Genomic DNA, 15,874 nt, shown 5'->3' with positions numbered 1-15,874 from the left:
AATTGCGTGACACTACCTGATAGTTCACATCTGCACCAAATCCTAAAAGCAAATCGACGGTCTCTTTGTGACCCTCCATAGCTGCCATACGGAGCGCCGTACGACCGTCATGACTTCGATGCTCAAGAATCCGTGGACAGCTCTGGATAAAGAGCTGGACACAGGCCGAATGGCCTTCTTGTGCTGACAGTATTAATGGTGTGCGGCCATCGGTGTCAACTTCATTCGCTGCAGTGGTTATTCCGACAAAAAAGGGAAGAACGGAAAGGAACGAGGATACACAGCCAGATTCACTTAAAAGTGGTTAACCAACGTTTCTCTAACCCACTAGCTTTAATCGGGCCGTCCGATTTTTCTCTATCAACTCAGTAAATAAAGAAAACAGCTGTAGTAGTAGAGATGTCGGTATAATCAAAGCAAGGTTATATTACGTCTTAAGGTTGATAATGTTTATAGACAGCTTGTCGACAAACTTCAATGTTTATTATATGTTACATTTATTTAATTAGAACTGGCTAGTTCGCATGATGTGAACAATTATGATACTGTTGTATTTCGTTTCAGTAGACTTGTATTATACAAGAGAATTATGAAACCTTGTTATACTATGAGGCCTATTTACTAATCGGGTAAAAGTCAATAATAGGATTACTGACGCTTAGCACCAGCCTGCATGAGAAGCTGACAGACTTGTGCGTGTCCTTCGAATGCTGCGTAATGGAGGGCAGTCCAGCCAGCGTTATCACGGTGAAGCTCATCCAATCCTCGGTCGAGGAGGCATTCAACTGTTTGCGAATTACCCTGGGCAGCCGCCACTGATAAAACCGTTCGGCCTTCCGAGTCGATAGAGTCCACATATGCGCCCCAGAACAACAGTCGTTTCACCTAAAGCAATTAAAAGAGGTATGGCAAATTTAACTAAAAGTAAAAGCTCGTAACAACGACACCGAGTAACACGTTGTTGGCCTCGATTCAAGTTTAATTCCATAATAGAGCTGCGTTTGAATCTCGAACTCATGCATATTGTGGATACTGCAGAACAGTATGCCGCTATGATATAACAATATGACTGACTCGTGACTGGGATATGATTACAAGACGGAATTCATGAACTTTGAATTTCCGACATTGGTTATCTCCCTTACTTAAAATATGACGACTTAAAGTAAATAGACTTACAACATGTGCGTGTCCCATTGACGCAGCAGCAAATAGCGGAGTCCTGCCTGTTGCATCTGCATGATCGACATCGGCGCCTCCCTCCAGCAACAGCTCACAAACTTCGGCGTGGCCCTCAAAAGCTGCTACAAGCAGCGCCGTCATTGCTTCCGAATCTCGATGATCCACCTAGCAAAACAAGTCGTTTTATAATTTACGTGTTGAAATAAATGACAAAGATGTTCTCAGAAATCAGCCGACGACAACAGTAACATTAGCACCGTTAATACATGGAAGATACGGATCGCATTGAAAGAGCGCTAGTAAATGGTAAAGATGTAGTAAGATAGTAAAACCATCTTGAAATCAGATGGTCACTTTCGTATATATATCGTGTATACAGACTGCACAGAATATCTTGTTTCAAAAATAAACCTCACGTTTACACAGCGAAGAGAATAACTGGATCGTGTGTACGAAGACTGCGAAAATAGGTACACTATAGCATTACGAAAACAGGAGCGATTAATTAGAGGATATCGATTGAGAACACGACCCGACAACAACAACAACAGCACCAGATGGTGCAGCCTTTGGTGTCAAAGTAAAACAATTTTTCGTCCAAACCAAATGTTATGGGTGTCGTGTCTATATCGATGGAACCTGTGTACATTCATAGCCATAGCAGCCTATATAGGAGTGCAGTTAACACGACCAATGTAACAAGTGCCACAGTAGATGCATTACTAAAAAATGTTTATTCTTTTAGTTAGAACGAGAATGAAGCAAAGGACCCGTTAACAACCATTTACGGTTTCGTATTACTCCAATTTCCTTTTGCGAGAGGAATGACAGACACCCCGCGTACCTCAGCTCCACGTTCAAGAAGTAGTGAAACCACAGCGGCGTGATGGCCCTGTGAGGCTGGCACACAAAGTGCGGCCACACTTAAAGCGGTTCTTCCATCCTTGTCTGCGTGATTGATGTCAGCTCCAGCGTCCAAAAGGTGGCCTTGATATACGCAAAAATATGTTCGCACAATTTAGGTATCTCCCACATCTAAAATACTTCTAATATAATATTACATATTTATCTATATATGTATATATATATATATATATATATATATATATATATATGTATATATATAATAAAATAGTCTTGTTGAGAGATATTGTCACAGGTAATTTAATTTCCATCAATTACGATAGAAACAGCAGTGCAGAAGTCCAAAGCAACTGATGATCTTGACAGATACACTATGTGGCATTTTGCCTTTGACGTAAATACATAAGTCATTCGGCTCCTAGTACCTAAAGGTCGAGTTCTGTATAATACAATAGGAAAGTACGAAATAATTCGGGGTTAAATTCCACTCACCAACTATAGCTGAATGCCCCATGTATGCAGCTGCAATTAGCGCCGTTCGGCCCTCAGCGTCCCGTGCGTTTACTGCGGCCCCGGCCTTAAGAAGCCGCATTACGATGTCATCGTGACCGCCCCAAGCAGCTGCTCGCAGTGCTGTTCGGCCGTCGGCATCAGCCAGATCTACCCGTGCTCCAAACTGTAATAGAGCATCCACCACAGCTGCATGTCCCGCCCAGGCCGAAGATCTTAACGGAGTCCATCCATCGACGTCCGCACGGTCCACCGCCGCGCCAGCACGCAGTAGAGCTTCTAAAACCTGTAGATGACCCTGACGAGCCGCTGAATGGGGGTAAACACAAGAAAAAATGGCAACACAAAACATACCGACTAGATTTTTTTTTTTTTGAAAAATCAAGGCTGCTGCAGGAAGATTGTACTTAAAAACAGTGATCTCACCGAGGTTTAGCGGCGTTTGGCCATTTCGGTCTGCATTCTCGATAGCTGCGCCCATCTCTACAAGGCGAGCTACAAGTTGAAGATCTCCCTCCTCAGCTGCTCGGTGCAGCAGCGTTCGCTGACTTGACGGTTCCGCTTCGTCGACGGTGTCTGGCGCAAGACTCGCCAATTGGCTTTCTTCGAGCAACGATGTTGCCAGCTCACTTACAGATGTAACTTCGTCATTGTCCATCTCGTCGAGTTGCACACAACTTTTAAACCTGAATATCGGTGAAATTAAGTTTTTTAAATAAGCGCCTTCGATACTTTGTTCTGAACATTAATTTTACCGTACAAGGAAGGCAATACGATTTATTAGCATTCCATTTCACAAAAACATATGTAGTTACTTTTTCATGTGGTTATACCTGTCGTGCAGTACCTATAATTGACAAAGCTCGAACTAGCCACTCCGCCAGTGTTTATACAACTTTGTACCTTGCCTTTATGCTAAATGACTGAGCCCAAACATTGGAACTGCTTCTTAGTATTAAGAATTCACGAACCTACGATGATACTCATTGGTTTCATTCATGACCTGACTGACCTATATAGCAGGGTTGAAAGATACAATATTGGCATATAATACAGTGATAGTCATTGTTTAGATAATTTGAGTACTGCTTGTTAAATATCGACCGTACCGTTTTAAATTCGGTGCTGAACATGCTTCAAGAAGGAGTCGAACAACTTTATTTTCGAGCAACAAGGAATTATTGAGCAGTGCGTGGTTATCGGTTGCCCCCAGAGAACTAACGGAGGTGTACATAAGAGTACTCTCCCGCAAAGGTTCGCCTGTACAATGAGATTGCCACATAGCTTGGTAATGCTGAGATAATCCTGTTCGTCGCAGATGATGCCACAGGTCAGAGCTTTCCTCAGTTGTGAGGTCAGTTGCTTTGCATAATGTCGAATAGCTGAAACCGATAGAAAGCGATAAATATGTCTCAGAATCGGATCTACCTAACAAAAGTGAATCAAATTTATACAAGAGTTAGCCGTAAATATCGGGTTTCTGTCGGATTTTTGTATACATTTACATCGGACCTTTATGTCAATATCCACTATGGGCAAATACGGCCTCAGGGCAATGGTGCTGGCAGTCGCCATCATGTTGTTAAACGGCTGCTTTTATTTGTGTCAAATATAATTCCACTGTCTACACACCTTTAACGAATAGGATACTATTTAGTCAGGAGAACAAATTTTGCAAAAAGCGAGCTTACCTCCTAGAATCTGAAACATGTTAACAGCGGCGGCGATGGCCCTGTGTTCTCAACCTTTATTGTAAGTGAAAAAGAAGTAAATTTTGCCTTTTGTCGCTGTTTTTCTGTTTTGCGATGTAGAAATATCGGCTTAGATATGGGAATATAAAGGTTATTCCGACTTGTTTCATCATGGATTTTCGACTAGCATCAAAGTACTACCTCTTTACAAAAAATCTACCCCTTTAAATAAAAAAAAAGAAAAAAGATTACCGATCGACCGAAACAGATCTTAGACAGAAAATACCGTCAAAAATATAGGCCATCCTATCTCCCATAATTTGTTGACATACACCTTCTAACAGATTTCAAACAAAGCACCCAAAAATATGAAAGGTCCAAATAGTTAAAACCTAGTTAGACGCTAGCACTAATAAATGTAGTAGATTTTACAAAGGCATACATGTACGATAGGCTTCCGGCATTATAGTCTCTAATGATGGACATGAAACCCTAAGGAGTAACATACCGAAGAGCCCACATTGCATGTCCAACTTGTGGTTTACAGAGAAACCGTTGTGTGCAATGCTTCACGTCGCAAAGCCATTCGGCGAAACTTTGGTGAAAGATACGTAGTCTGCGTCGATGCTGTGAGGACGGTGATACAATCTTCGATAGACGTTTCAACGTTTTCAATAGGCCTTCGCGGGTTAGCTCCGAATCCCAGCCCCACAAACATTGATATACGTCCTGAAACAAAAAAAAAATAGTAAATAAAGGTTTTGCAAGAATCGCAGTACGGAATTACTGCTAACATATAATAAAAATAACAAAAATGAAAAATATTAAAAAAATACATAAAAAATAATTTAATAAAAATCAACGGCTACCTACACTTACAAAACAAGGATATTTGTCCGTATTCTTAGTTCTAGCATTGGCTTAGATGAAGGCAGTTAATATACCGCATTGCAGATACGAACGACTAACTGGCAACACATTTCGAAACAGCATATCAGAATTACATATTGTTTGCAGTTTCTCTTCTGTAAAATACTGACGTCACTGGAGGCTTCTTATAATATGATAAAGATAGGGACCATTTTTATATTTTATATTCAACTGGTATTATTACGTGCATCGTACCTCAAACGGAACAGGTTTAGTGGCTGTGAGCAGGAGACAGAGGAGGGGTCGAACCTGTGAATCGAACTCCATCTTTGATCCAAATAATCGTTGACAGTACCAAAGGTAGAGTCCGTTCAATGTACCCGGAATGTCGCGGATTTCCCGCAGGATAATACTATTATCGACAACTCCATCCAGGACTTGCTCTAGATATAGTAAGCAACCTACAAGATACAGAATTGGCAAAGGGTTGAAGAAAGTCGTACCATTATGTGGATCACAAGAGAATCAAGTGCAAAATTGTACGTTGTAAAATGTTGTCTTGACCTTCTCTTGAGATTCGGTGGAACTTCTTTAGACTAGCTGTATATTTACTTGAATTTAATATAAAGACTGTACTTCGAAGTAGCGTAATGCTTTGAAATGAATCTGAAACGAGTGTTTCGTATTTCAACCAGCCGTTCATACAGTGAATGAATAAATGCTAAAAAAATGTCCGCTTATCATGTTTCGGTTATCGCCACGCCTGTTCATCTGTTAGCCCCCATTTGGAGATCTCTCTAATACAACGGGGCACCAATTAGAGTTGTCCCGTACGCACGGATAAAGCGCCGTTAGATTTCTGCGCCATTTCGTATTTGTCTTCATTGCGTTCGCACTGGAAACATGTCCGTAGGCACTTAATTGAATCCTTAATATTTTCTGGTGGCTCCGAAGGTTAACGCCTCGATTTCTTAAAAAAGAATCTCCATCGTTTGTCCTATTTTCAACGGTTACTACCCAGTTTGGACCTCATTAATTTACAGCTGTAAAGGACCATGGGTATGCTCGGAATACTGCTAAAATCGCATTTTGGACAACGGAACTACGTCTACATAGTTAATATAAAACAAGCCCGGTTACCTTCAACAATTTTAGGTCTGCCTTTAGCTGATTTTTATTGCAATAGAGAAATACCTAACGTGGACGAGAGTTGTAATTTCATCGAACGATCCTACTGCTTTACTGCTCACTCAAGTTCACTTATTTTTCAATAATAAAAAAAAGCGGACAGAATTGTCATTACCATTGCTTTTGATATGTAGCTGATTAAGCATATCTGCGTTTTCTCGGCTCAAATGCTTTCGTAGACCAGCGTCAGCGTCGAGTCGGTTGAGTATGTACTGCTGCATATCTCGTACAACGTTCGGTTTTCGAAGATCGTCTAAGGCGATCTGTAAAGCGATTGTGAAAATCAATACACGCGACTATCTGAAATTCTAATTTAGAGGAAGCATATAATCTCCTTATTGTGATTCCTATGACACTGATAGTAAGCTATAGTTATCCAAATGCTTTTCGTATACAAAGAAAACAGCTATTGAAGACTTTTGTATAAAAGCTTCGGTCAGATTTTTTATTTTTGGTTTTCTCTACGCCGGCCCAATTAGGTAACAAAATATAAAACACTTCAAAATACTCAATGTTTCATACTTTGAACTCTAACACTCTGAAAAACTGGTAAACACCAACATAATTGATGTAATTAGTGCGCCAGCTTGTGGGAAGAATACTTCTTATAGATCTAAATGCCTTTCTCTTCCATTCGCCTAAATCTTTTAACAAACCATCCAGATCAGTCGGTTCCAAATTCAACCTTAACCTATTTTGTTTCTTAATCCCTTTTCCTAACGTTCTGCGAGAACTTAATTAATGCGGCCACTTTACACGACCGTTTACTGCATTCAATCAGAAAATGCAAACTGATCCACGGATATCACTCTATTTAAAGCAAAAAAAAGTTAAAAGCCTTCGGTATTCGATAATCAACAGTGACTTCTAAAGTCAAGAGGGTTTTCGGAAAGCTTGGTTAGCAAAGTCAAGCTACCAATCCCTTTGGTGGCGTAGCTTTTCGATAGAGTGCAAATTCAATTAGTACGGAACGATAAAAAGAACGCGGATGAAAGGTGAGCTGACAAGTACACAAAGACCCCGTACCATACCAGACGTGAACGGCAACGCAAAAATTACTTATCCTACAGTACGTAAGGGTGAAGGTCGAACAGAATCATGTGTGATGTTTCGTGTTGATGGCGGTTTTCAAGACCAAGACCGTATTGTATCTTGCTTTCAAAATGCTAGAATGACGAAATAAGTCACGTCTATGGATTAAGAAGCTGATTGAAATACGAAAAAAAACGCACCTCGGTGCTCAGTCTCAACTACGTATTGAGTGATGAAGATGTACATAATACTTTCATACTTTACTTTCATAAAGTATGAAAGCTTGCTCGTATGTCCCTGCATCGGGAGATTACGTTACGCCAGTCATAGTTCATATGTTTAGAACAATTTTCAAAGAAAATGTTTGGACTCCATTTTTTAGATATTCCCAGCTTGTCAATTACCACTGTTTATCAATCCCAATAATTGATAGATGGGTTCATAGATTTATTGGTATTCTTAATATAAAAGGACTGCCTGTTAAGTTTATGTTTCTTGTCTGCACACTCGCGTAAATAGATAATGAATTTGAGAAAAGTCTAACTGTATTCAAATGCTCGTACAGAAGGATAATTATTCAAAAAAAAAAAGCTTGTTAGGGCTCATTAATCTAGCAACGCATTTATCACGATCTTCGAAGTGGTTACTTCAACGAGCATTTTCTTGTTGTTTTTGTTGAATGCGGCCGTTGTGCTCATAAGTAAAGACCATCCACCATAGGTATACTTAACATACAGACCGCATACTGTTGTTACCGACGCCATTGGCTTCTTCAGTCATTTCATTTTAGCAAATTCTTAAGCCCAGCGTCATCGCCTCTGTCGTTGTGATAATATAAAACCGTTCGTAATGCTAGTAACGTCAGTTACTATGTTTGCTTATAGCCGTAAATTTACGAGATATTGCTTTTAAAGCTTAGCTTCCGGTGCCACCTGTTTGCGTCTATTGATTATAGCGATACACGCGGAGATCCATGCGCTCGGTTGTTTTCAGCTGTGGGTAGAAGGTACAGATAAAGAAAAATTTGTTTCGTGTTTTTACGTCCGGTGCTGTGGTCACGTATTGCGTTAGGTGGCTAGCTCCCAACGAAAAGAAAGTACAAATTAACTGAAAAGTTCCAATATGCACTTCTGGCTTATCCAACGACGAATTTTACCTTGATGCGCTGAGTGGTTTCGCGAATGTTTCTTTAAAAAGAAACTTGATCAAATACAGTAGAGCTTTCGTCGTGGTACAACTTCCAATGATAGTTCGCGAAAAGCTTCGCAGGAAGATAACAACAAAATCAGAGATCAAAAATACAATGGCGGAGATTAAGCATAACGTGTTTTGATCTCCGATACCAGTTGCGTCTCAATGACGCACACATTTACCTTTCTTGATTTGGATACGTGTTTCGGAAGACGCACTTGATAGTGTAAGTAATTCGCAGCTTTTTTAATGAATTAATAAGTGGAACATGCGACACAGAACTGACCTTTCGGAATCCCGTGAAGAGTCGGCTAATCGTACGACTTTGGCGTCTCGCTGAACACACAAGCATTAACCACGGAGGAAATAATTGGTGGTGAACAGATAGCAGTTGGGAGATAGACTCGCTCCATAACGAATTAGCGTCACTCGAATCCACTGCCGTTGATGACCGAGCCGTGTGCGTCGAATGAGACATCAAACCGCGCTGAAATAAAACAAAACTGATTTCAATAAGATGAAACTATTTTGGCTGTTTTTTTAATGCTTTGTCCAAGTTATTCTGATTACATAAGTTATCATATAATCTTCATATACTCATTGTTCGTATATTTGGTGACATACAATAACGCCACTTCCCTTCAGCTTTTACTGTACTGTTTCTTCTCAGAAGTAATATGAAAGAAGTGAAACTTATCAAGTTATAACATGATTTACATATATTCTAGAACACAATATTAACTAAATGTCGAAAATTGTCGAAATACCATTTTGTTCAAAAATAGAAAATAATTCATTTCACATCTGTCGTCGAATTCTATTCTATTTCTAGAGTGCTTTGCCCATAATTTTGGTTGATCTTTAGGTATTTTCCAGCCCTTTGTTGCTGTTACGGCCACACGTTCTCCAGACCTTTACACCACTCGCGTTGTTTATTGACTAAGTAGTATGTCACTAGGAGAATCGCCCACACTTCAGCTCTAATGTACCAATTTTTTCCCTAATGTACGTGAGAAAATAATTGGATCTGCATGTCTGATCGGGTGGCAGGAAATATAAGCAACAATAGATGATATTAGCCCAAAGCTTTTAAAGGAATTTGTATCCAACTCAACTGAGGTGTTGTTGGATTTCCTATAAATAACGATTAGGCACTTTATAGCAGAAACAATACTGTAAGAACTAACGGAGCGATGTTATTGTGTGTCGACAAATGTATGTACGAGAAATAGAAATATTTGCCGAGAAAATTACGACCAAACACTATTAATCGAAAGTCGCTTGTTCGTTATACCATATACCGTACATACCATCCAAGTGATCACTCTTCAAACTGTCATAGTACCTGATACAATGTGACTTCATTTGCACCTGAGAATTGTTTACAAGAACCTATTACTACAACAATACACCCAGTTACCCCTAGATCTACCCACCTATAATACATGACTATCTTAGGAATCGCTTCCCAATAAATAAGACTAGCCGCTAACGACGAATCTATTATCAACACCTTTCTTGTACTCATGCCCGCTGACACCGACATCAACGTCTAGGAAGTGGTGAACATGAAGTCTTGGAATAAAGGACAAAGATGTATCATGGCACATATTAGAAGAATGACAACGCTCTACGTCCATAAAACATGAGCTCTCTTGACCACCATCTGCCTTCGAGGTGGTAGGAACAGTGTATCAGTGGCATTCCGATTGGTTGAGCCTCATCCTGGGTGGCAGTACCAGCAGCGAAAGCGTCAAAAACAGCCGTAGCAGAGGTGCGCAATAGTCGATCATTTGTCGACTAAAGCAAAAGTGTACACGACCAGCGAATTTCTCAAGTTTGCAATAAGTCGTTGCATTCGAGAATGTTAAGGCTAATAAAGGGAAAATCGTCGCTTGGGCCTCCTGCTTTCCATGAACCAACGGTAGGTGGGCCAATGTTCGCTAACAGCAACTCTGCTACCCTGGTTAATCGCAAACGCAGAGACCACTTAAGTTGATATCGAGATTTAGGGAAATGGTAAACGTGAACAATGGTTGCCAACGATATAATTTTGGCGCGCTAAAAAGGACATTCATTGGGCGCTACGCCGTGCTGGAAGCACTTTTGCCCCGTTGTTTCGAATAATTCGTTCCGAGACATATACGACAACTAAGTTAATCGGAATTATCAAATTGAGTAGCGTATATTTTGCCAAGCATTTCTCAATATAAAATAATATTTTAGAGACAGTCAAAGTACCTATATCTGTGGTTATACCATGCGCGTTGTTCTATTGAGACAGACGCAAGTATTGAAATAGCGATTGTCAGGTTGTTAGAAAAAAATCGGGCGGTAGGCGGACAGACGTGGCCTTCTCACATTTCTTAAATAAATGGATAACGAGAGTTTTATGATGCTGGATATTTTTTCCTTTTCGAGAGATTCCTGTGACGGAATGCCGCGTCCCGGAAACTATTGCAACCACAAATGAACTTCTATTAACCTAACTCGAAGTAAATGTATTCCTACGTCCGTATTTGACAATATATAATTAAAGGAGTGGCGAAATATTTTCTCTGATTATTTCTTGTTATTTATATTTTTTATTTCTTAAATATCAATATGCACATTTATCTAAATGTAGATTATTTTGTTATTATTAATTTATATAAAAACTTATTATCATTTGGAAAATAGTGAAAACCTGAGCTTACAATTACATTCGATACTCTAGACACGTCATGAAATTTAGTGAGCATGTAGCCCTGCCTGTTGTTATGAGCTGGTCCAAGCTTCCGTAACGGAGGAGGATCTACATTCATGAAGGAACAAACGGCGCTGGTTCGATATGTCGTCTTTAAAAACAAAGCTTCGATGATTAATAAACAATAATTATTCAAGTGCTATATATAGCATGTAAAAACGGGCTTTTATTTGGTAGAATACAATTTTCTATGTAAAAATATACACTAGATGCCAAGACGAATGTTTTCAGTGGTAAGACCGGAAGTAAATAGATATACAAAGATACAATAAAGTACCGAATGAAACGTAACAAGTAATAGTTGAAATGTGTTTTTCGTGAATTTGACACGGGAACCGTTGATAATGTAGCAATAATAATCGGACAACTATCAGCATCGTGCAAAATAATTATCTGGTTACAGTAATATCGGCCTGCAACCTCAACTCAGCATGTAGATAATATTCTACAAAAATATCAGTCTGCACCTTTGCTAAGTAGTCCTTGTCCACTCCAAATAGAATAGAGATACTTAATGGAATTTTAGCAGATGGATCATCAATAGCAATGACCGTTGTGAGGCAAATCCGAGAAGAATTAAAGCTTGTATTGTATCAAAATGATATAGTTCAGATAACAAACGCAGTGAAAATGCTTAATGGTGTAAAAAAACAGCGAGCTGATTGAAGATACTCCAACGGTCAGTGGGTTTACACGATACCAGTGCACCAGTATAGAGACTCCAGATCTCAATTCTGCGTGCGTGAAGCGCTTTTTACTAAGTTCAGAAAACAAATTATTTATTATATTATAGATCTGATTATTGTAATTAAATCACAGGTGCTAAGTGGTCAAGGTAGTTAAATGGGTGCCGTTTGTTATCCTTTTAATGAATTAAAGGGAGCTACTAAACAAAGTAATATCAGGTAGATATGCAAACTAATTCAAATGATTACAAAGTTGCCCCGATAGTTTCCATATTTGGTTGTAAAAGTCTAGCTATGATCAGTGTTGCGTGCGACTTAAATATCGTTGCCATTTTGCAGAAAGCACCCGTTATTGTAGGCATCGTTGCCTAATAGAGTATAATCGGAGTCGCATAATAGAGAATATTAGTCACTTAATTTCGATCCAGCAAAGAAAACTCAAAGCAGGAATATGATCATGTCTGTCTAATAAATCTGTAAGAGTATAAAATTGTAAAAAACGGCCTGGATGGGTGTACCTGGCAAAAATAATTACAGATTAGAGATACTTTCAGAATTATAGAAAAATTATAAAAAGATTATCGCTCCCAAGACCTCAAAATCTATCGTGAAAGTTTTCAAATCAAACTTAAGAGAGATTATTTAAATATTTTTGCTTGGCAACTTCATGGCTGCGAAATGTTCGCACTGTTAAAAGAAGCCTAATAGAAGCAAAAACAGCCCCATTTCGATATACATCGGTCTTGTTTTATGGTTAAGCATTGCATAGTTATTGAAAGCAAGTCATAAAAGAAGACGCAAATCTATCCAAAGATATATATAAATATATTAAAGTAATGATGGGTAAACTTTAGTCAAAAACAGAACTTCAACAATATAAGAGACTAATATTTTGGGAAAAAATAATGAAATCATGTTCGGCTTAAAATTAACAGATTTGTTGAAAATGAGTTCCCGGGCCCATTTCCATAGGGAGAAAAAGGTTAATTATTATTCATTGAGGTTGACCACTATTACTATATAAAAACAAAACAGCAACCGAACTCGAATAATAATAATAATATAATAATAAATAAACTAATATGGCTAATAAAACTAAAACGGTAAAAATGGCAAGTAAAAAAGTCTCTAAAATATGAAAAGTACAGTTCTAAGCTGCGCGCCATTATAACATCGTTGTCTTCTGGTGGACACGCGTATTAGTGCTGCAACCATTATAATAACATGCTACATAAATTAGCGAAATTAGCCGGCGGTAATCTGCAATGTGATGGGTTTAAATCGAGCCAAAGCATAAAATAGGAGGATAATATCATTTGAAAAGTCTTCCAGGAGATGCGAAACGGTAAAAAGTGACCTCGGATATTCTTCCGGGAAAGTGAAGCTTACCGTGGAGGCATCAGCGCTTGTTAAACTTCAATCAAGCCATAATGTCAATAGTAAGCGAATAAGTTCTGTAATAAAAAGTTCTTTAACTAGCGCTCGCTTGCGACTGAAATATAGTATATAATTATGATGATAGACACGGTTGCGCAAAAAGATGTCGATGATTAGTATATAATAGCAGAACCGATATTGCAGCACGAATAGTCCGAGAAATCAAATTGAAGTAATCACGTATGGAGATAACTAGCGGAACTCATTAATCGAATATTACTTGTGATTGGCGCAGTACAAATTTGTGTGTAACAGCGCAACCCAACGACGTTTTTGCGCAATGATAACGTGTTCATCTACGGAATGCGGTAATCTGGGTTTGAAGTAGGCAGCAAAACACTCCGTTACGCGCTGGGATTTCCTTTAAAATTTCACCAGCAGTACAAAAATATTGTATTTTTTTTTTAACAATCTAGTAAACAAAGACAAAAAAAGTTACTCAAATTTATCGATTCTCGCCGCGGTTGCCTCTATTACTTGAAAGCATTCGTTAATCCGCGGTATTTGAATCATGGAAGTGGGAAGTTCACTGCAACAATCGACGATCGGAGTAAGAAAAACGCGGGGAGATGTTACCAAATGCCAGCAGTGATAAACATCATAATGTTCGTTACATTGAACATTAAACCTATCACTACTGCTCAGTTTGACCGTTTTAAGCACAGTGAGAATAATGTACAACAAGCGTCATTACATTTCGTATTAAGTAAGGCTCCACGCAAGCAATTATTGAAGCAAATGTACAAGGTAAGCCATGTAGGTGAGGATAAACATGTATAGATCCTATACAAACGTTGAGTTGCAAAATCTTACAACAACAATAATTAAAAACATGTCCTAATTAATTATTGACAGCTGTGTATATAAACGCATTTTATTTATTAATTGATGACAAAACCGTGCATTATATAATTTCTTACTAAAAAAGGTAGACACTTCTGCGAAATATACCGTCATAGTATAATGAATTGAAGTATTCATTCTTTTTACGTTTCTAAGAAAAATCGCCCACGCAAATCCAACTATGTTAACGCAGTTCACAAACTTCCTCGCTTTACGAGCTCCTGGCTAAGCCGTATCTACATCATAATCCCTCTTACCTCGGAATCGGGCCCTGTTTCATCAATGCCATCCACAATAATTACGCAGCACATTTCTGGTGGCTCCGTCTCCAGAAGTGGGAACAGTACTGCTTTTTTAAAGGCTTCATCTGGAAATCGTTCAACTTCAGACGGCTGCAGCACCGCCACAACTTCCGGATTTTCAAGCCGATCCCGATAACCAGTTAGAAGTGGGCAAGCGCTCAGCTGATCGACAAGATCGAGAATAAAATTGGATAATCGAAGCGAGCTAAGCACCTGAGGATCACAGTGATAGTTGGCAATAAGCCGTCTATTTAGTTCTGCTTGCCTCGAGTCCGACTCTGAAGGGCGCGCGATTTCTCCTAGAGCCGTTGTCTTGCCGCTGCCAGGTCCTCCAACGAGTAGAATTCCGGACGCCTTAGATTTACCGGCCTCGATGCAATGTAGTATTTTGACAAAGAGCCATTCACGTGCGAGCAACGACCTATCGGTCGGCTCCTCAAACATCGAATCAGTTAACGAATCGTCCATAATGATTTGGAACGTTGACCACAAACTAGAACTTACAATGTGAAGCGGTGCGAAAGTCAACCAATGGAGCGCCAGAGCACTTCACATTTGCGAGGCGTGTAGTCCCCACGTAACCCAAAACGTTCTCCCCCTATAGGGGTCAAGTGACTTTAACAATACGCTGCTAAAAGTAACCCGACTAAAGCAGGCATGGTGATGGGGCTACTTTTCTCCTGGCAAGATACTAACAATCTTAAACATCTTCCTTCATCTGGAGAGCACCACGGCTCCAGCTGCCGGTCCCTTTAATGGTGCTCTTCTAGAGTCAATTAGCAGCGTCACATAGCAAAAACATCCTCGCACAAGGACTCACAGAAAACTGCGGTTGGATACCACACACAGAACCATTGGGTATGTTCTTCGTTGTTCCTCCATGACACCGTTTCACCAACAATCACTGTCTTCGGTGCTAGATCGAGACAGCATGTAAGCAAAGGCAAAAATCCTTATTGCGCTATATGACATTCATCATGGCACGCCGCGCCAGTCCAGAGCACTTGATTGATTCATCACCATAACTAATAAATACTTTCTCGTCGACCATATATTCGTCGTTTGTTGTTCTCTTTGCAATCCAACCCCCATCCACACACATAGACTGGTCCTCACACAGACACAGAACGGTCCTCTATACACGGTCGACACAGGGGAGAAAGTAGATACAGGCAGTGGGCTTCCTCTAGAGTTACTGCTACTACCGCTGCTAGTACGACAGCTGCTCCTAGATACTGTATGGGTAAGTGATACTATAAAGGTTTACGCTAAACCCACTCTTCCAAGGTTTTACTCAGAATCGACCATAACAGAGCGAGACTCTGGCGGCTG

The 15,874-nt window shown here is 39.6% G+C and overlaps 1 protein-coding gene and 1 long non-coding RNA gene across 4 annotated transcripts in view; one reads left to right on the top strand and one right to left on the bottom strand.

Annotated features, from left to right (window-relative positions):
* The window catches only part of LOC111250995 (uncharacterized), a 20,599-nt gene extending 4,725 nt beyond the window's left edge, over positions 1-15,874 (bottom strand). Inside the window, exons 1-12 of one of the 3 annotated variants that reach the window (XM_022807108.2) lie at positions 14,498-15,874; positions 8,815-9,015; positions 6,421-6,568; positions 5,373-5,578; positions 4,756-4,976; positions 3,666-3,938; positions 2,983-3,242; positions 2,539-2,865; positions 2,027-2,169; positions 1,180-1,347; positions 657-885; positions 17-228 (exon numbers count right to left, since the gene is read on the bottom strand). In XM_022807108.2, coding sequence (XP_022662843.1) covers positions 17-228; positions 657-885; positions 1,180-1,347; positions 2,027-2,169; positions 2,539-2,865; positions 2,983-3,242; positions 3,666-3,938; positions 4,756-4,976; positions 5,373-5,578; positions 6,421-6,568; positions 8,815-9,015; positions 14,498-15,010 — 2,901 coding nt within the window. In that variant the 5' untranslated portion in view covers positions 15,011-15,874. Of the gene's footprint in view, positions 1-16; positions 229-656; positions 886-1,179; positions 1,348-2,026; positions 2,170-2,538; positions 2,866-2,982; positions 3,243-3,665; positions 3,939-4,755; positions 4,977-5,372; positions 5,579-6,420; positions 6,569-8,814; positions 9,016-10,041; positions 11,025-14,497 lie in introns of those variants that run through there. The other 2 variants (XM_086989710.1, XM_022807109.2) reach the window with 2 other exon arrangements.
* Positions 13,834-15,596, top strand: LOC147755462 (uncharacterized). The gene is made up of 2 exons (XR_015328046.1): positions 13,834-14,144; positions 14,397-15,596. It is a non-coding gene; the product is annotated as an uncharacterized LOC147755462 (long non-coding RNA).

This window comes from Varroa destructor, unplaced genomic scaffold (genome assembly GCF_002443255.2).
Source record: "Varroa destructor unplaced genomic scaffold, Vdes_3.0 BEIS01000005.1, whole genome shotgun sequence".
Taxonomy (NCBI): Eukaryota; Metazoa; Arthropoda; class Arachnida; order Mesostigmata; family Varroidae; genus Varroa; species Varroa destructor.
The sequence above is the reverse complement of the archived record's forward strand: the minus strand, read 5'-3'. Positions and strand labels throughout refer to the sequence as shown.